The following is a 21,744-nucleotide window of genomic DNA, read 5'->3' on the forward strand; positions in this document are numbered from 1 at the left end:
TTACAGGCCTTTGCTGCCAATTTCAGTGGGGCACAGTTAAGCTCACAAATGTTCCAGGTTTGAACTTGGAACTTCCTCTGTTCTCATGAGTTCTGTAATAGTAACAATATAGTGTTCCTGTTTTATTTAAAGCTTTTGTCCTGAATTACTGGCCATAGCATAATTTTAGTACTTAGTTATGATATAAAATACATAAGTAGTTTGCTTCTGCAAACAAGTTTCTTTGCCTCCACAGTGACTAAAGATACTTTTATGTATTCTCAGAGCTGTGAAGGAGATACTATTCAGTTACAGATCCTTCTCTCTCCCTTTTTTTTTTGTAAGTTAAACAAACTTGAGCTTATACACATGAAGTGTTTGAAAGAAATCTTTGTGCTTTTTGTTATCACTTACTGCATCTGTAATACTGTTTCTTGTTTGATATTTCTCCTTCCAAATGCCTGTTGCTCTGTGACTCTGTAGATTATTTACAGATGTGAACAGCTGACTGTGGCACTTTCTTTTGATGTAGATATTGATGAATGCAGAACGCAGAACGGCGGCTGTAACCAGCTCTGCCTCAACAAGCTAGGTAGCTACCGGTGCTCGTGCTACAGTGGTTATGCTCTTAAAGATGGCAAAATATGTGAAGGTAAGCTTTGCTGGGACTCTCAGTTTGCTTCAGGGGGTTGCTTCATGACTTGTGTCTATATTCTGGGGAGCTGGGCTGCCCTGAGCAGTCCTGGTCTGCTCCCTAGCCCAGCAGAATCTTGCTGGTAGCTCCTCTTAACTTTACTCCACTGGGGTTGTGCTGGGTGCTCCAGCCAGCCTACATGCCTGGGCTTGTCAGCAGTTGGACCATGATGCTCTCAAGAGCATAACAGAGGCGTGATTCATGGAGGATTTGTGGCTTGGATTGTGCTAAATTGTTTTAGTTGATCAGCCCTCATATCCTGACATTGCGAGGAGGAAGTGCTGGCCAGATGTGTTGTTATGATTCTTTCCAGTCTTACAGTGTTGTAGTATGTGAACCATTTGTTTTTGTTTTGTGTGTTTCCTATTTTATTGTTTTAGATTTGCATGTGTGCAGCTGCTAATGAATTCAGATAGATACAGATGGCTAAATTCACTGCAACTCAATATTAATAGGTGTAGAAAGGCCCTGGTGAAGTTTGGCAGCTATTTTACATACCAGCTGAGAACAGAAAATGAGGACCTAAAGTTTCTGATTGAAACTGCTGAATGAATTTACATAACCAAAACTTAAGCAACTGAGATTTTAGAAGTGTTAAGAGACTGCATGCTGAGACAAACTCAGTAACTCAGCAACAGGTGGCTGTTAAAGTTACAGCCACATCTTATGAAAAAAGATGCATATATCCCTTAGAGATGGATGTGATGACATATTTCTAAACAATTTGCATACATGATCTGAACAATTTATTAATGCTACCAGCAAAAACAAAAACAGCAAGATTTTGTTTCTATTCACTTACACTCTAAAAAGTGATAGATTACATGGTATCCATTCCTAACCAACTTAGAAGAGCCAACTTCACTTTTGAATTGCCCTCTGGTGCCAGCCAGCATGGACAGGTGGCTGGCAAGGGGCTCACATATGTGTTTGTTTTGCTGTGTGTGTACATTTGTTCCATACCCCAGTACTGTCTCCTAGAGCACTGTGAGCACTGCTATATAAGCGTTCTGTAGCTTCAATGTGTGACCTTCCAGCTGCTGAGATTACTGTCAGGTGTGGTTATTGATAGCTCAGATTTATCATTGCATTTTGACTTCTTAAATGTTTGTTCCTGTCATTGTGGGCATACACACAAAAGTTCCCTCTTGCCTTGATTTGTAGGCTAAGCCACACTGGGTACTCAGCCAGTTTGTTCATATGTGGGAAAATCAACAAGAGTCATGAGTAATTGTAGTTTTAACACATACTAGAAAGCAAAAGTAAATATTAAACTCTTAGTACACTGCAAATGTTTTGTCAGCACTGGGATTCTGCAGGGTATTAGTTAACATGTGAGGAAAACAATCAGGTTTTTTTATGGACTTCCAGTTCCAGTTCATTGCCTGCCCTTATGGCAAAACCCCACGTCTCTCTGGCATGGCTTGTTCTCTGGGACAAATTGAGCTGCTTCAATTCTCCCTTGCCACTACAGACCAGCAGATTTAGATCTTAGCTTTGTAAATATATGAAAATGTATTGTTTGCTTGTCTGAGGACACAGAGCAGAAATGTCTGGAGTGCCATAGGCTGAGTGTTCTTTCAGTGTTTTGGAAAATATTCATGCTGTTGCTCCTAAGTTTCTGCCTGTTGCTTTTATAAACCTGCACTTTCAGTCCCCCAGGCTGGAGACAGTGGTGCTTTTTTGGTTTTGTAGTAGTTGTTTTGTTTTACAGTTTTTCTCCTGGCTTACTTTGCATTGCTTTTTCCAACAGTGGTTAATGGCTTAAGGTAAAAAAGACCAACTGATTTTTGAAGCCTGAAGTCACTTCTTATAGCTAGCTAACCCTAAAAGTAGATTCTTAAAGATACTGGTCTTTTTCAGTTTTCAAAATAATACAGGGATCTCCTTGCCCTAAGCTCACTCTATGTGAAGAGTGAAGTGATTATACTCCTCTGAAGTTGTGTTGTTTAATTGTTTGTTTTGCAGACATAGATGAATGCACAGCATCAGCAGACATCTGTGGAGAAGCTCACTGTAAAAATTTAATAAGCTCATATGAATGTCTTTGCGATGCAGGCTACAAGTACGATGATGTGAGAAAAACTTGTCAGGGTAAGCACAAGAAATGTGTTAGCATTTATGATATAACTTAAATCTGTAGAACCCCAGAAATTTAGTTTCAGTAAAAGCTTTTTTTATTTGTTTTTTAATCTTGCTTACACACTGGAGTTCTGTTCCCTTTCTGTAGTTAGGAGTGAGTTTGCAGTTTGCGGTCACCTTTGAATTCAGTGAGTTTGCAGTCACCTTTGATGACTGGAATCGAGTTGTACGAGCCAAAGTACTGAGATTTCTTGAAATTTCAACAAGTGCAAGATCTGGTGAAAGCTGAGAAGCATCTGTGCATGTTGCTGTCTCTTCATAGGACAAGAAAAGTTACAAAGCAGTAGCTCTTTTTTCAAAGCCTGTCTTGTGGTATTACTCTGAACTAGGAATTTAACATGTACTGGAACCATGCAGAGTTCTGCTGGCTACACTGCCACAAGCTTTCTCAACAGAGTAAGTTTTGGAAGTATTCCAAAACCAGCACTGTTCCCTGCCTTTTGTCTAAGTTAACTCAAATCACACTCCAACCTGTCCTGTTGGGCGTTAAGTGTTAAACTCTGCCTGAAGAGATCCCTGTCAGCTGTCACAGTTTGCTTTCCTGCATTTGTTTGTGAAGAAGATAAAAAATAGCTGAAGAAAAAAAGAAAAGAGTGAATGAGAAACTCAGGTTTTATATGCACTCCCTGACTGCAAGGAGCAAAAGCCAGTCACTACAGGCATAGCAGAAGGGGCCTGAAGGGAGGAAGTGTTGTCTAGGAGTTAAAGCCCAGGGCTCTGCTCCAGCAGACAAGTAGTTGAGTTCTGCTTCCAGCCTTCCCACTGACTTGCTATGTATCTTTGGGCAGCTGGAATCTGTCTGTGAAAATAGATTTCACAGAATAAGCTGAGTTGGCAGGGACCCACAAGGATACAAGGACAGAGTCTTTACTCCCAGCCCTGCACAGCACCATCACCAACAGTCACACCATGTGCCCAAGACCATTGTCCAAATGCTTCTTGAGCTCTGTCAGGCTTGGTGCTATGACCACTTCTCTGGGGAGCCTGTTCCAGTGCCCAACCCTCCTCTAGGTGAAAAAACTTTTTCTAATATCCAACCTAAACCTCCCCTGACACAACTTCAGGCCATTTCCTCAGTTCTGTCATGTTTAAATGTTTAAACAAACTCAGTTTGTTTTATCTCTCCTCTTCTCTGATCTTGTGTAGACATAGATGAATGCAAAGAACAGCTCTGTGAACAGACCTGTGTCAACTCACCAGGGAGTTACACCTGTCATTGTGATGGCAGAGGGGGAGTGAAGCTTTCCCAGGACATGAATACATGTGAGGTATGTCAGTGTTCATTGCTGTAACTGCAGACAGACCTTTACTTCACAGCACTCTCTGATTCTCTTTCTGCTCTGTGAGGATAATAAGCACTCAGAAATGTGTTTTGATTATAGAACATCATACCATGTGTGCCTTTTGCTGTTGGAAGGAGTATTAAATCCTTGCACCTGGGGAGGATGTTCAGCGGCACTCCTGTTATCAGGCTGCGCTTCAAAAGGAAACAACTGACGAGGTGAGGACAATTTAGAATGGCAGTGAAATGCTCTAACTGGCTTTGATGCATGCAAGGGAGTTGTTACAATAATAATTGACCCTACATTCATCATTATTTGCTTGGATTATGAAGTCCTGTTAGGCTAAACATTACCTAAACCAGTAATTGAGAAAGGCAGCCTTGACCACAGAGCTGTTAGGATAATTACTGAAATATGTTATTGTACTCTTTATTCTTGATGGTGTTTTAAAAGCTGTACTCACATCTTAAGGCTTTCAGGAGTGCATTAAAAGCTAGTGTATTTTAACAGAGCTTTAGAGCTGCTAGAATTGATGCTATCTGTATAGAAAATATTCTGTGGTTTTTGAACTCTGCATAACTAATTTATTTCTTGGCACCTGTGCGGTCAGACTTGTGGCTGAGTTCGACTTTAGAACCTTTGATCCTGAAGGTATCCTTTTCTTTGCTGGAGGCCATCAAGACAGCACGTGGATCGTGCTGGCTTTGCGCAAGGGACGGCTGGAGCTGCAGCTCAAGTACGGCAGCGTGGGCCGCGTCACCAGCACCGGGCCGCTCATCAACCACGGCATGTGGCAAACGGTGAGCCCGCACCTGCCGGGGCCCCACCCCTTCCTGGCCTCTCTGGGGGGCACTCATCAGGTGCAGACGGACTCTGTGCATTCATGCTTCTCCAACCTGTCTATCCATTAAAGGCATGCCAGTATGTTATACATTCCAAGGTGAAAATATTTTTCCTAAGAAATTGAAGTATACTTTATATCCATTGTAATATACACTGCATCTCTAATTTGCACAACCAGAGCAACCACTTGCACAAACAGTGCCTTTGAGATGCAGTAGGGCTAAGATGACTTCCCCTGAGTTCAAGAAGATGGTCTCTGGCTGAGGGCTGGAAGTCAGATGAAGAGATCCTTCCCTCTGTTCTTTTAAGAAAGTTTCCAAGTGTATTTGGTGTGGGGAGGTGTGTTTATTCCTTTTGTTTATTCCTTCATTTGTTTAGTTACAGGCCTCAGATTTTCTGAGGCCTTGACAAATCTCTTATGCTACAATATACTTTTTATAAAGTCTTCAGGCCTGTTTATATAGAAAATAGACTGTTTCCCTTGTAAAGATATTGGAGTCTACTATAGCATCAGGGAATTCCAAAAAAGGTTGGAAGAGACCTCTAAAACCACGAAGGCCAACTGTCAACCCAGCAATACCACTGTAACCCCTAAAGCATTTTTTATTGATACCATAATCCCAGAAATCTCATGAGATTATATGGATTGTAAGGGTTCATGTTCTTCTTGGCACTCTCACAGAACATCAGCTGGTGATTTTGGGAGCGTTAGGTTGTTGCCATTTGTGCCAGGATCATGAAAAACATGCTGCAGTATGATCTAGACTACATGAGCAGTTTATACATGCTTTCTCACTTCTGCTTTTCCTCTCCTTTCATTTTTTCTTACTTAATTAGTTCTTTTAACTTTTAAGTTGATGTGCCTCTTGGGGAGTGGGTGGGAAGTTCTCAGCTAACTCACATATGAGACAAATGCAGATACTGGTAACTGAATCATTTTCTGGTTTACATTTTTTAGTATATAAAAGCTCCAAATCATACATTAAAGAAATAAGCAAAGTGGGAAAAAATTGTTTCTAATTAATAAATTAAGAATACATTCACTATCAACCACTAACATTTGGTAATGCTTCCAGCAGATGAGGTGATGTTTGGTTCAGTTCCTTTAATGACAGTGAAACAATTTTAGATTCCAAATGGAGAACTGTAGAGGTTTAGTGAAGCTGTAGATAAAATGTGTGATATGCTGTATCTTTACATATAGGAATGGCTTCAAGCCAGTTCTTACCGAATTTTATGGTAAGAGTTGTTGTGCTAATTTGAAATATGACAATTGTAATTGCCTGCAAAGAGAGGATGGTGACAGAAGATGTGAAAAGCAGAGTGAATGCCACTGGAGTGACTTGGGAGTCACAAAAATCAGCTGTTGTCAAGCTAATTCATTTAACAGAGGAGCTAACATACTTGCCAAGTGCCTGACCTCATTATAAGATAATTACAAACTAGCCCATATTAGTTTGAGGGGGACACAGCTGAAATGTGTTTTCTTTTTTCAGGGAGAGAAGGCAGTGGGATGAAAGTGTCATGTTTAGGCAAGAATTAAATGTCTCCTGCCAGCTATCAGTGTCAGGGCTCTTATCCCGAGGTACCATCCTAACCAAGGAATTGCCTGGCCGAGTGACTGCAGCAACACACCCTGCACATTTTCTGAGGGGTTGTATAAGTCCCCCAGAAGTGCTTCCCAAGGCTTTTTGGGGCAGTAAAGACCAAGCTGTGGTGCTGTGTGGGGCAGGTGGGCAGGAGCCACACTGATGGGGGGAGGCAGAGGTGTCCCTGCAGCCAGGGGTGCTGCCCTGCCTGTGGGCTGAGCAGTGCCAGAGGCACAGATAGGATGGCACGAGTGCAGAAGAGAGCATCGTGCAGGGCAGCCACAGGAATGGACCTGGAGCAGGCCAGTGGCCATAATTCTGCTGGCTGTCTCCCAGAGAGAAACAGTGCAGTGCTGATACTGCCCCAAAGCAGAAGCATTTACCCAAAGATAAACAGCAGCAGAAGGAAGGAGCTTTTAGTCTTTTGATTGCCTATTTTACACCTTTGAGACTTGGGATCTTGCCTGCTTTGCTGGGGGGCTGTTGATTTCTCCTTTCTCTGCTGTATTTTCTACTCTCTTGCTTTCACCCTAGAGATACTAGGCTCTCTTCTGCTTGACATCTAGTGTCACACCCCTCTAAATGCCATTTAATCTATATGGCTGAGTGATACAACTGTAAATATGTTCCTATATTTTATCCCCTCCCACATTTCTCCATTTTTCTCTCTCTGGCATGGTTTTTGATTTAGGAAATCCTGTTTAAGAATTTCTTTTTACTGTCTCCTATTATAAAACACATAGCCACACATTTCATTTTGAGCATGGACTTGTGTGTGTACTTTGCAGCCTCACTTTCCATGAAACACAGCCCCAACAACCTTCAGATGTCACAGTCCAGGCTTAAATGCAGTTGTGATCTTTAGTCTGCACTTCAGTATGCACAGAATCAAGCCCTTAGTTTTGGCTAGATCTTTACCAGAGGACTTTGGATACTGAGAGAACTTCATATGGGTTATGAGAAAAGAAATTTTACTACTTAACTTGCAGCAGATGGACAAACAACAACTATTTAAAAGCAAAAGATATGAAAAAGCACCAGCTGTGTTCTCATCTCTTGAGCAAAAGTTGCATACTTTTTACTGAAATACAATGGCATTTTCAAAACTTCAGGCCAATATTTCTACCTAGGTATTTTCTCTGGTGTTAATCCTTCCTAAAATATTTTGCAATGAGCATTGAACCAGCATTGAAAACACAAACAAGCAAACCTCAGGAAAGACTTTCAGTGTGGTTATTTGTGTGTAATGCAGCTGGATGAAGTGGCACGTATGAAATTATGATAGAGAATGCACTCGCCTTCAGTTTGTTTTGCATTTCCAAAAACAGTCATCATTTTGTCTTATTTTCAGTGTTCAGTTTAGTCCTGCTCTGAGGGCAAAGTCTGGTTAGCAAAAATAATAACTTACCTGCACTGTTAAATGTCAGGGCTGAAAATTAAGCAATCACAAGATTGGTATTTGGTTGTAACCCTGCAGCTGACTGTAGGTCTGTCCCTTTCCAGTGCTGTCCACTTGCCTTTTTTTTTTTTCAGCAAACAGTGGGCAGGCTAGCTGTGTGCCATAAGCTGTCCAGGGCATGAATCCAACACACAAAGCTGCTTGCCCTTGCTATGGCTAAGCATATGGGAGCCCTTAGCTATGCGAACTGTCTGCTGAATGTCCCTAAGCCATGGTGGCTGGCAGCAAGCAGCTTCTCCTTGCCACAGGAGTAGGGAATTGGAGCAGGATGCTAACTACTGAAAGGCTTCCTCTTTTGGTTTATATGTGATGGTAGGGCACCAGCAATTAAGCTTTGACTATAAGAAGCAGGAGCTTAAACAGCCAGAGGGCATTGTAAAGTAGGCAGAATGTAATTTCCTAAACTGGAATCTGTTGAGAATTCCCACAGGGATTAACCTCTTCTCCTATGGAAGTTTTCGCTGATTTTGGTTTGCTTGTATTAAAGATCAGATGCAGATTTTTTTTTTTATTTATATGTTATTACTTGCTATGCAATCTAATAAAATTTTAAAAGGCCCTGAATTCTGGTGGCCCTGTAAGTAGCAGTGTTTCTTCAGAGTATGGGCACTGATGCAGCTGGCTATTCCCAATTCCCATTGGCTCTGTGCCTGCCCAGTGTCTGTGCCAGGAGCAGGGAGAAGCTCTGTGCCAGCTTCTTGTGGCACTCCACAGCCTGGAGCATCAGGGCAGTGGTGACCACGACACTGGGCAGAGGTGTGTGAGTTTTTGGCTACACAGCCTGTGGGCTTATGTTCCCACACACTGAATGGGCTTCACAGCCACCCAGTACTCAGAAAGAGCCTGTTTAAGACTGGCTGGTGTGTCTCCATGAAATGCAGTCTGGAGATGTAGGTGCTGCTTTAAACAAACAAGCTGCAGAAAAATAAATTAATGTCCTGTAGGATGTGGCATAGGGCAACACAGCAGGTGGAAACAGTGCTGTAGCAATATAAACCAGATTGTACTGGAATTCATAAGAGAAGAAAAAGGTTCATGAGAGGAGAATATTCTGTGAATAGTCTTTCCTACTATCAAATTCACTTAATCTTGGTTACTGAAGACTGCAATCCAAAGGGAGTGCCCAGGTACAAACCTGCTCAACCCCTTTATGTTCTCCTTTATGTTACAGCCACAGAGCAGGAGCTCAGAATGGCTGATAAGAGCAATTTGGGACTGCTAGTCAGAATACAGAGAGAAAGATGCTCAGGACCTGACCTGCTAGCAGGGAGAGGGCAGGACATGTCTAAACATCCTCTGAAACAGATAACTGGTTTGTACAGCAGCTCACTGATAGAAGCTGCTTCTAGGTGTCCCAGGGAACAGAGCTGTACAGATGAAGAGTGAGTAGGTGGAGTATCTGTCATAGAGTGGGAAGAAGATTATGAAATAGTGGAGGTGTGTTCCTTTCTTCTTTACAGAAGGATTGAGATTGTCTTCTGCCACAGCCACAGAACACCCCACTGGTAGCAGGACCCATGTCCAAGGCAGCAGAATCTTGGCTGCTGGTCAGTCTGGTGCATTAGCTTTGGGCTTCACCTTCCCTCCCTCCACAGAAGATTTATAGTGCTTCTCTGTGCAGCCTGGTCATAATCAAAATGATGAAATCTTTTTGAATTTTCAGTGGTAATAGAATCTTCCTAGAAGTAGCTTTTCAGAGACATGGAAGGAAAACTTGCAGTTGCTTTTTTGAGAGAAAAGTTATTGGCTATTACACATTTTTATTACCCTCTCAAAATTTCCACTCTGTGTTGTGCTTTTTGAAGAGGTGGATATTAAAAGACTGGGTCTGGGAGGCTTCTGCATTATCTTACACTGATCCAACAAAAGACATCTTGTTGGTCCTTCCAGCCTTTCCTTTCACATGCAGTTGCAATAGGAAGTTTCTCATTAATAACTCATTATTGCATTTACATTTTGCATAAAGCAACCTACACAAGTCATGTATTTAATCCACTCACATTTTTCTGTAGCTGTTTTGAAGTAGGTGGACTGTCTTCACCAATAAGGTTAATCACAGACTGCTTTCTAGAGTAGATTTACATATCAAGGTGGAATGTAACTTAAAAGGTGAACAAAGAGCTTTGGGGACTGAAAATATTCCTTTATCTTGGGGATTTCACTGTGGTCTGTCCTGTACCTGAAATTACAGATACTAAGTTCTATTCGTACTTAATAACTCAATTTGGAATTTTACTTTTTCAGATCTCTGTTGAGGAACTTGAAAGAAATTTGATTATAAAGGTGAACAGGGATGCAGTTATGAAAATTGCTGTCTCAGGAAACCTGTTTACACTGTACAAGGGAGTGTACCAGCTGAATTTGACTGTAGGAGGCATTCCTTTCAAAACAAAGGACCTTATTCTACCAGTAAGTGTGGCATGATAACTTGTGTTCCTTTGCATGCCTGAAGGGCTTGAGTTCATCTTTTCTTGCGGTAATGTGGTGACATTGTGCCTACCAAGTCTGGAACCAACATCAGGGGCACTCTTTGTGTTGTGACCAAAGTTTGTTCTTCACGTGTAACAAATCACAGTTTGCTGCATTTGTTTGCTGTGTCACTATAGTGAGAGCCAAGGAAAAACAGAAGCTTATTTTTCTTTATTTCCTCCTAATTGAAGTAGATACAGCATATGAATAAAAGTTAAGGCAGTCCTTGGGTAAGATTGGATGATTGCTGTGTTTCTGGAATAGCTGCTGCTCAGGCTGGTTTGAATGCCCACCACCAGCAGAGTTGGCACCTTGAAATCCAAATTTGCATCTCTTTATTCCTAAATTGGGTGACAAGCTTGAGGCTCTGTGACTGGGAGTGCAGCAGCTGAGCCTCACAGCTCCTGTGCCTCCCAAGAAGGCATTCAGGGCCACTGCTTGTCAGAAACAGTAAGCCCAGGGTGTAGTCAGAATCTAGGATTGAGGGCCAGAAACTCCTCAGGTTTTTATCCTGGCTCAGACACTTAATTCTTTCTCTCCTTCACTTAATTGGGGGCAGTGGTGCTGATTTAAAGACTTTGCAAGGAGCCTTCTCTTTACAAACTGACTCCCATTTTAATGCTGACATTAGGTACAGGATAATACATTTAATTTAATGTATTATTAAATGTATTATTATATAATGTATTATATATTAAAATTAAATTTAAGACATTTAATACATTAGGTACAGGATAGCCTAACTAGAAGCTGGAAGGAATGAGGTTTGTACAGAGTGGTGTGCCAGTCTTGTGGTGCATGCACCCCTCCTTGAGCCAGAACCCAAAAACTTATACCGTGATCAGCTCCAATGTCTGTCTTGCATGTCATGCAGACTGTTTGCAATGACAAAAAGGATTGGGATTTCCAGTCTTAACTTAGCCTCCAGCATTTGCAGTGATGAATTATGGAGCTCTGGCTACAGAGCTTTAGAAATAAGTTGTATTAATGATGGGCAACACATAGAGGAGCTTACAGAACCAATACAACCAAACCAGGACCTGCACTAGCTAATGCCCTTCTGGCCTGTGGAGACAAGCTGAGCTCAGGGGAGTTTCCTGGGGAAATACTGACCATTCACTTGCTTGGGGTCACAGGATTGGGGTTGCTGCCTCTTGGTTTGCATGTGCATAACACATCAAAATGATTTCTACTGTTTAGTATGAGAATATAACTCAGTATTCCTTTGCACACAATTCCTCTTCACTGAGCAATCATTTGAGGCTTGAGATGCTGCTGTATCTTCCCAGATCAACCCTCGGCTGGATGGCTGCATGCGGGCATGGAACTGGCTGAATGGGGAGGACACCTCCATCCAGGAGACCATAAAGATGAATGAAAAGATGCAGTGCTTTGCTGTGGCAGGACGAGGCTCCTTCTATCCTGGCCGAGGTTTTGCTGTGTTCAATCTTACTCACAGTAAGTAGGCTGGGATTTTTTGTTTCTGACCCGTTGTCCTGCCATTAACCATACCTGGTTAATAAACAGTGTTAAAACTTAGGTGTGTGCCAGACTCACTGTAGATTGATGCAGAAAAGATTAAACTTGTGGTTCTTGTCAAAGGAAGGCTTGTAAATGATAGATCAAGCCAGTGCAAATGTGGCCATCAGGTTCTTTCTGTGTAGCTCCAGTAACACATTTCACAGCCATACTGGCTCCAGCCAATCCTCAGCCTTAGAGGCTTTACACCTCTCTGTCAGCAGCCTAGGTGCTTCCAGTCCTTACCATTGTTTCCTGCTCAACAGGGAGACCTGAAAGCCATACTTATGATGATAGACAGAAAAATTGATATTGTCTATTGTCTTGGATTCACTTCTAATCATGGGCTGTCTTTACTTACACTTGGGACAAATGCAGTAAGCATATCTCTGATAGAAGCCAATGAAATTGGCATACAGTAATAACAGGTTTCAAATCAAACTTGTCCATACTAATGTAGCGCTCAGAAAGGCAACTTTTATTGTTCTAGATTATTGTGTTTGCTTATCTGTGTAATCAGCTGTCAATATTTCTGAACCCACACAAATGCTGACCATCTATTTTAGCATGGTGTGTAAGTCCTGCTCTGCAGGAGCCATCTGTTCAGTGTTATGTGGATTTTTCTGCTGTGCCATGGTCAATTAGGGAGTACCAGGTGTCTGTCATATTACTTAGCACGTGGATTTAAAAGTTCCAAAGTAAAGACAAGGCAGCATCTAAAATGCAGGTGAAGTGCAGATAAGGCCTCAGCACCTGCAATTTTTTTCAAACAATCATTCTCTTTTTTTTTTTTTTCCTTTGCAGTGGTAAGCTCTATAAAGAATGGATTATTGTATTTCAAGATGTGGTGAAGTAGCAAAGCTAATAGTCCTGTGAAGGGAGGTTACAGGAGCACATTGATATCTTTCTTTGCAGCCTTCATTACCTTTTCAATTATTAGGGCACTGAGGCAGTAAGTAGATACCAGAAAATTTAATTCAGGGTGCAACAGGTGAAATAAACATGCCACACTTCTGAGAGATCAGTGATCAGGAAGAGTTTGAGTAGGTGGTGAGTGTAGTATGCTTATACAATTTTGAGTTTAATACAGGCTTTCATAGAAATGTTTCCTGCATGTCAAATTTCAACTCAGATTTCTCAATGATCTTTGGACAGACTGGTTCAAAAACTGGTTTTCAATTGACCTATCTTGTAGCAGTTCTTTGAATGTGTCAGATTGGCAGCCATGGGAATTGGACTAACTCTTTGTGATAAAAAGCTTCATGTTATCCTTTGACATTCTAAAACCAGCAGAATGCATAAGGTATCAAGAGGAAACTGATGCCATTTTCTTGTCCAATTTTATGTTCAGGTGCTTTGGAATGATTTTTTGTAAAATAAAAAAAAATGTGGCAGTCCCTCCAGATGCTCATCTGCCTATGTTCTTCTCCAGGGAGAAATTGAACAGCTTACCCATTTGACACATTGTCCAATGAATTCCTTTTTCTGCAGTGCAACCTTCTTCTGGAAATGAAACCAAGACAAATTGGGAAATTGAAGTAAATGCTGTAATTCAACCAGCAACAGATACTGGTGTGCTGTTTGCCCTAGTTACAGAAGAAGCATCTGTCCCTTTATCGCTGTCTCTGATTGACTATCACTCCACAAAGAAACTGAAGCAACAGGTACAAACAAGTATTTTTGTACAGAAGTTTCCTTGCTGTTTCCTGGTAACTGGAAGTCAATTTCAAAACCAGCTGTCAAGTTTGCTGCCTGTCTCATTATTTGTCCCATCTGTTCAGAGCACAGTCTGAAACAACAGTGCTTGCCTGAAGTTCTGCCTCTTACAGGCGTGTGTCAGATGCTAATAGGGAGCTCTTTGCAAATGTGGCCTAGGTAAAAGAACTGCTCTCTTGAATGCAGGCATATTTTATTTTCTGGCACAGAAACTGTTTAGTGCCATAAACCATGGATTCCTATTCTTGCTTATCAGTAGCTGTCCCAAAGTAGCCAAGGCTTTAGGTGTGGGAAAGGTGCTGGGAAAAGCCAGTCATGGTGGAGTGTTGAATGGCATTCATAACAAAGGGCTAAATTCTGGCATTCCACAAGGGTAAGCCAGGAAGGATTTCACTAAATCCCATGAGCCAATTTTCATTAATAGTTCAGCAGCTCCAGTTGGTTTGTCCCCAGTGCAATATAATGACTTCTGCAAGACCCACTAAGAACTCTCTCTGAGAAGACAGTTTCAAGAATTAGTCCCACTGGTTCACTGGTTTTTCATCTGTGCAAATGAGCTCAGAACACAATCAGCAATAGTAATAAGCCTAATTCTCTGAAGGCTCTGCAATATATTTGTAAATAAAGGACACATTGGGCTCATCTTGGTACTGGGTAAGTGTAGCTAGGTATTTTTCTGCTCATTGCCTGTTTTTCTTTCTTTTCACTGCTGTTCAGTTTGTCATCGTGGCCTTGGAGAACACAGTTGTGTCCAGGCTGGCAATAAATCTCTGTGATAAAAAGGAACACTCTGTGGATGTCCTCCTCAAGAAAGATCACTTATCCCTGAGGGTGGATGGGGTAGCAGGAGAAAGTGAACTAAGCATCTCTGAGTTGGAGGACAGTCTGTCCATCCTGGAGAGCTCTTTGCAGTCAACGAAGACATACGTGGGAGGATTGCCAGGTGAGCCTCCAGTTTTGTACCATGGACCACAGACTTCCAACTCGCTTTGCTGAGCTGGGAGTCAGGAAAACTGTTTCTGTTCAAGCTGTGAGAGTCCTTCTCTTTCTGCTTGAGCAGGCCTTGTCTGCAGTGCAGGAACATAATGGATCTGGGGTTGCACTTTGCTTGAATGATTGTGTCCTTATGAGGGCAGCTAGAGGCAAAAATATTAAGAGGAGGTTTTGCTTGTTCAACAATAAGAATTATTTAATCTGAAGGATTGCTGTAAACTGGGTTATTACCTTAAACCTGGTAAAATCCATAGGAGTTGGGCTACAGGTTCTTGCAGTGCTTCATTAATGCAATGAATCCATGGGAGCACTCCTTGAGGGGAGTACTAGGGCCTCAGGGGGTTTTGCCTAAAACTTGGGAAGTGCAGTGTTGGGATTGTCCCTGGCTGATGCTCTTTGAAGCGATCACAGCACGACACAGTTAACTGACTGCCTCCCAGCCAGGGGCAGGTAGGGCGCAACCAAGGGGCTAGCACCATTTATAGTGTCTCTGGCTTTTCAGCACAACAGCGTTTCTTCTGGGAGGTCAGTCTGCTCCTCTCTTCTGAACCTGTAAGATCAAACTTTCATCTGAATCATGAATTTTGGCCAAGTTTGGGAGTTTGTTTCTTGTTCTGCCTGAACAGGTTTATCAGTCCCTTCTGCTGAGGAATGCTATTAAAGGAACACTTATGTCTCTGATGCACATGATGCCAGCAGCTAAGCAAAATCTTGCCCTTACTTGCCCAAGCAAGGGAGAGGTACAAATGTTTGCTTCTTGTGAGGTGCTGAAGCAGTCAGGCTGGAACAGGGTGGCTGAGGTGCCACACAGTACACATGGTGTGGCTGTCCCCACCATGAACAAGAGTTTACAGAGGATTTTTGCTGATGATGCAAATGGCTCACAGTCACACCTGGAAGGGGGAGGCCACATACTCTGGGACATTCACACAGTGGCAGGAACAAGGCTGAAATCCCAAACGTGGCATTTTCTACTCTCAGATTAAATTATCTAAGCTGGCCATTGCACAGGCAAGAGAGGTTGCCTGCTTTCTTTTAAGCTGCTCTCAGATGCACAGTGGCGATTTCCACAGCTCAGAAAACATCCCATTCTGTCACTGTGCAGGTTCTCTGTGGTTTAGACTACCTGTGCTGGGTGCAGGCCTGGTTTTCATTGCCATGGCTGTGGCAGCTCGGGCTCAGCTGGCTGCTGTAGGTTTAGCGCTATCCCCCCTTTGATCTGTTGTGCTTAGCAACAGGAATTTCTGCCAGCACTCTGCTTTTGCCATTGAGAGGAACCCAGCACTTCCATGAGAAACACTGTCATTTGCCAAATAAATAAACATTTCAGCACTTCAGTTGGATTAATCACTCTGGGTTAAGTAACAATACCAAATGGTCAGATCTAAGACAGTTTGGCTCATTCAGATTTTGAAAACATTACGTAGTTTTTGGTTTTTCCGTGCTTCCATACGCTGTGGAAAAAACAGTATAGTGGTCAAACTTCACCTCTTTATTCCATTTGCCACAAAGAAAGAAATAATTCTGGATCCAAATATGTATTATTAAGTCTGATCCTAAGCACAGCTAATGTTGCAGATGTGGAAGAAATACTACTTAGAGTTTCAACAGATAAGAGAGAACATGTAGACATTAATTGCATTTTCTGTAGGCTTTTCAGTTCTGGTAAATCCTAAATTATGTAATTTATATAATGCATAGGTGATTTTTCAGAAACTATGCATTCCACTAGGTGAACAAACCTTTAAACTAGGCTTTCAAATCTTTACATGGCCACATTTTGGACAGATCCATTTCTAGTCAAAACAGAAAATTAAATATTTCACATAATTTACAATACAATGAAATTGTATTTCATTGTATAAATTATTGTATTTTGAAAATAAAATTTTAAAAAAATTCTTTTTAATCTCTTACAAATCTATCTGAAAGCCCACACTGTCTTTTAGTCAGCCCTGTGGCACATGTGACAGCAATCTGCTTGACTCCTTAGATGAGTCTTCAAGTTGTTAAGTCACAACTTCAACTCTTCTGACTCAAAATTTAGTTTACATTCCTGTAAGGTGTTACAACAGAGATGCTGCATTCCTTCAGCAGACTTTGCAGATAAACTTTGGCAAATGGAGGGGAATGGGAAATAGATAACATCACTAAATAAAACAACTACTGAGCAATGGTAGCTCTCCCCCTGGAAGCTGAAGAGGTTTGTAGTCTTTCTTTGTGGCTTACAGATCTCCCACAAATGTTCTCTCTCCCACTCAGTCCCAGATTCTGTCTGAGCTGTGTCTGAGCACATCAGCCCTGCATATCTCCAGGCAGAGCACTTTAAATTTCATATAATTTTGGGTCAAGAGGACAACCTATTGTTCAAGTTGTCCTTGCTTCGATGTAAAGATAAGTGATTTATTTAGCCACCTGAATCACTGTGAAGTTAAATATTCTTTGAGTTCATTATTTTCCATTGCACAACCAGTTTGATTAGGTCAGCTTTGTGTTGTAAATAAACTAAAGACCTTTGGGGAAAGGTAGAGGACAGAGCTCATGTAGATTTTCTTGTTGTTATGTTACTGTGTTGTGTTTTTGTTTGTTTACAGTCGGTGTGTATATGATATTACAGAAGTTAGTAGTAAGACTGACTAATTTCCTCTAGTCTATTGGATTGTGCTTAGTGTCTTCTTCCTTGCCATCTGTTTTCTGTCTCTGGTAAACTGATTAAAAGAACAGTGGATCTCCACAGTAAAAATTAGTCTCATTAGTCTGACCAATTCTACTGATGAATTCCAGCACCTTGCTCATGAAGGCCAGCAAACTTCCTGTGCTCATACACAGCAAAATCATGGTAAAGATGAGTCCAGCAAGTGGCAGAGGCAGCATATGGGAAATGCTTTCCTGTCATAAAATTCTCCCCATAATATTTTGGAGGTTATTTTGAAGAGGAAGAGCATTTAGAGGGAGGTCTAACATCTCCACCAATGACAAATTAGAGGGTTCAGAGATGGAGGGAGGAAAACATGGGGCTGTGTGAACACATTGTCCCACTGCAGTGGGGCTGTGCAGCACAAGGTTTCATCCAGGAGCCCTTGCAGAGGCACAGAGCAGCTGAGGAAGGGTTCAGCCTGGGAGAAGGGCTTTGGTGCACCAGAACAGATGGTGTTTTCCTCACGTCTGGGATTGGGCTCTTGCCTTCTGGCAAGGGGGCAGGGGAGGTAGAAACGCCAGCATGGAAAGAGGTGAGCTTGAATTCATTGAAGCAATATCCATCTGAGCCTAGGCAGTGCAGGTGTTTACTTAAAGGCAGCTGTCAGAGACATTTATCTCCCCTTTCCCACAGACGTTCCTGTCACCTCCACTCCGGTCACCGCCTCCTACCACGGCTGCATGACCCTCAAGCTGAACAACACAGCACTGGACTTGGATGAGGCTCTCTACAAGCACAGTGACATCACCTCACATTCCTGTCCTCCAGTCCAGGAGGGTCAGTAGGTACCACTGCAATGCGAAAGTTTTATACTCAGAAACTTTCAGTGCTTTTCTTTTTTTAAAAGATATAAATTATTCAGATCTACCGCACTGCGTGTATAGTTTCTCTTAAACACTGAAGTTATGTAGAAGCTACTGATCCCTATGTCAGATTGATTATTGAAATGCTCTTTGCTTTGAGGTTTAAAGGTTGTAATATATTTGTAAATAGTTCAGAAGACTAATATTAAATAAGTCAAAAGTACAGAATGTACTGAAAGTGAATACTGTCTTTAGGCTGTAAGAGACAGTTTCATCTGCAATGTGGGAAACCTGGTAATATATGAGTATGGACTGGAAGAAAAATAATAATTCTGTATTATTTTTTATTACCAAACACTGCTTTCTGATTTGCAAAATATGAGAGAATAAAATATTTACATACAAGTTTTTAATTTACCTGTACTGAGATTATTCTGTATTCTGGTGTCTGGAGGTTACACTGGGAGAGGGTGGGGGCGAGGGGAAGGGCTGCTTTTTTTTTTTTTTTGGAGGTTGAGGGTTGGGGTTTATATGCTTCCATCAGTGTTTCATATCTTCTCAGCTGCAGAGCAAATGGTGGCTGCTATTCTTATGGCTAGAGCTTCTCTTTCTGGTACCACAGAAAAAAAGACTCAGTTGTGACCTTTAGAAAAACTCTTGGTCAACAGAAAATGGAAAATGAAGTTGGGTCAGCAGGAAACATTTAGAAGGAAAGACTCAAGAAGTTGAAAGCCATACAGCTTTTGTGTCAATAGCTGCTGGAGTAAATGATGAGGTGTTGAGAATTGGGGAATATTATCTGGTGATGACATATTTTTGCTGCTGCATTTTTGGTTGGCTCATTCACTGTGAGCCTAGTGGGAGCAGAGAGGCTTGAGCTGTGAGAGCTAGCCAGGCTGAACTGCATGAGGTGAGAATATCCATGGGGATTTATGCAGGAAAGGTTTTAGAGCCATAAAGTGTGTTCAGCTTTTCAGCTATCCTTCTGAAGTTGGGATGGGCTTTGCCTAGTCTCTCTTGAGTCACTTAAATCTTGTTTTATTTGGTCCTTGTCTTGCATCAAATGAATAAACTGAGTAATTTTGGTATATGCTGCAGTGCAAAAATCCAAGTATTGGGTGGCTAAGGTTACACCATCCTTCAGAGGATTAGCATGAAAAAAGTCTAATTCTACAAGGTCTTTTATAAATTATTCTTGGTCAGTCATGTTATGTTTTCCCTAAGCAGATAAGGAGATAACACATTAGTCTAATAATCCTCATGTGCGGCAACATCTGTGACCAAACTGTGAAGATAAAACTGTCCCAGAGGAAAAGGGGAAAGAAGGGGAAGACTATTCCAAGCATATTTTCCAGCAAGGATCCCTGTTTTATTTAGCAGAGAAGAGAAAGGTACTCTATTAGCCATTAGACATGGCATCATAGCTTCTTATCACAAGTAAAACAATCAGCAGTGATGCAGTTGGGCAGAAAAGAACAGAACTTTATCACTTTGAACCAGTCTACTCATTTGTACTTGGAGAAGGATCTACTGTCAGCTCTAATCAGACACAAGTTTGAAAGGAAATTTCCCACTAGACAGTAATAACTTCCTGAAAGACTGTGCATGGATAGGAAAACCCAGGAGTAGTTCTATGTTTTTGCCTTTTTTTTAGTTGAGCAAGGGAAACCACCTTGTTTCTGAAAGTGCTTTAGTTACCCCTGATGACTCTGGATCAATTTGTGATCCAGTATGGGGCTGTAGTTTGGGTTTCTGCTGGAAACAGTGTTGATAACTCTGGGATGTTTTAGCTATTGCTGAGCTGGGCTTGCAGTGCCAAGACCTTTTCTGTTTCTCACCCACCAGTGATGGGGCTGGGGATGCACAAGGAGTTGGGAGGGGACACAGATGGATATCCCACACCATGTGGCCTCATGATCAGCACATAGAGCTGGGGGACAAAAGGGGAAGGGGAAGGACACTTAGAGTGATGGTCTTTACCTTCCTAAGTCCCTGTTCCATGCGACGTTTCCCAGCTTTCCTGAAGATGTCTGAACCCCTGCCTGCTCACGGGAAGTGGTGGATGAATTCCAGCTCTGCTTTGCTGGTGTGTGTGGCTTTTGCTTTACCTATTTAACTGTCTCTATCTCAGCCCATGAGTTTTCTCACTTTTACGCCTCTGATTCTCTCCCCCATCCCAGCAAGGGAGAATGAGTGAGTGGCTGCCTGGGGCTGGGCTGCCAGCTGGGGTTCCACCACAAAAATCTCCCATCATTTAGACTTGGAGTAACTCCACTGAAAAAAATTACAGATTCGGAAGACACCTATTTTTAAGCCAAGAAGATGAAACAAGCCCTGCTTTACTTTGCTCTTTTCAAATGAAACAATCTAGCAAAATAGTTTCATGTCTGGTATTTTGGTAAAATCTCTGTGGTAGTTCCAAAAAAAGTACTGTGTGGCATAAATGAATCACAAACATGTCTGACTTTTGTGTTAATATAAGTGACACTATTTATGTGGCCGGAATTATTTTGGGTCCTGGAAACGTGAATCCTGTGGTATGTTATGGTACTCTGCAGTTCCATACTAAATGTGGTGTGTACGAGAGCATTTAATTCTCTAATTCAGAGCAGAAATTGCTCCCAAATCTTTGCATATGTGTGCATATATGTGTAGATGTTTTGCATAGACCACAATGAACCCTGACTCAAAATGTAGTTTAGAAGAGAAACTCTGAATTTCTCAGACTGGAGAATGATAGAAGAGGAGGGGGACAAGGGGAAGCAGAGTGTAAAGATGAATTGTTTTAATACCCTACTGCAGCACCATACTGGGAAAAGGTTAGGAGGAAGAGGTAGCTGCAATAAGCATCCCTTCATTCCGTCTCAGTCACTTGCTTCAACCCAAGAGAAACATTGATTTCATCCTTGTTCAGTTAGTCTAGGTGTTCAACCCAAAGGGATCAAGTCTGTTCTGGACTTCGAGTCCTCAAAATGGACCCAGGTGGTTCCCCTGGTAGTATTCACAGCAAGTAAAAAGAAGTAAATGTGTATCTTTACTTACTTCATAATCAGAGTGACTGTGCTTTTAACAGCATGCACTTGCACAAGAACTAAGCATTTGGGATGCATTAAATTAATGTTTAAAACAAAACAAATGATCTCTTTTCTGACTTCTGTTTTTCTCAGCCATGTTCATATAACTCACCTTGTCAACAAGATGAGTAAGGCACCTCATCGCCGGCCTAAAACTTTGCATCTCAGAAAAACCTTAATTGAACAAAAGGTGGCTTTTATGGTCCATGTAAATTAATCTCTCTTCTTATGTGTATCAGTACTGAATCTGCTTTTTATACATTGAGGTAAAACACATGAATTAACAGATATTTTTTGCAAGTTGCAAAGTACTATGCAAAAGGATGATCACTCTTTTTTCCATTTTAAGCAGGTCTGATGGTGTCCCTTTCTTTCAAAGGAAACTGTCAAGTAAGCTGGTTTTGTTTATTTAGTTTTTTTCAATATCCTCATAATAGAGAGCAGCTGCTTAAAATGTTAATGAGAAATACCTTCCATTCCCTGT

The 21,744-nt window shown here is 41.7% G+C and overlaps 1 protein-coding gene across 1 annotated transcript in view; it reads left to right on the top strand.

The window, feature by feature from the left end:
* Positions 1 to 18,591, top strand: part of GAS6 (growth arrest specific 6) — a 39,481-nt gene extending 20,890 nt beyond the window's left edge. The window contains exons 6-15 of the mRNA XM_058825192.1: positions 512 to 631; positions 2,642 to 2,767; positions 3,962 to 4,083; positions 4,198 to 4,316; positions 4,709 to 4,898; positions 10,234 to 10,398; positions 11,748 to 11,916; positions 13,468 to 13,640; positions 14,410 to 14,635; positions 18,017 to 18,591. Coding sequence (XP_058681175.1) covers positions 512 to 631; positions 2,642 to 2,767; positions 3,962 to 4,083; positions 4,198 to 4,316; positions 4,709 to 4,898; positions 10,234 to 10,398; positions 11,748 to 11,916; positions 13,468 to 13,640; positions 14,410 to 14,635; positions 18,017 to 18,168 — 1,562 coding nt within the window. The 3' untranslated portion in view covers positions 18,169 to 18,591. The remainder of the gene's footprint in view (positions 1 to 511; positions 632 to 2,641; positions 2,768 to 3,961; positions 4,084 to 4,197; positions 4,317 to 4,708; positions 4,899 to 10,233; positions 10,399 to 11,747; positions 11,917 to 13,467; positions 13,641 to 14,409; positions 14,636 to 18,016) is intronic.
* The last annotated feature ends 3,153 nt before the right edge of the window (positions 18,592 to 21,744 follow it).

Source organism: Ammospiza caudacuta, chromosome 2 (genome assembly GCF_027887145.1).
Source record: "Ammospiza caudacuta isolate bAmmCau1 chromosome 2, bAmmCau1.pri, whole genome shotgun sequence".
Lineage (NCBI taxonomy): Eukaryota > Metazoa > Chordata > Aves > Passeriformes > Passerellidae > Ammospiza > Ammospiza caudacuta.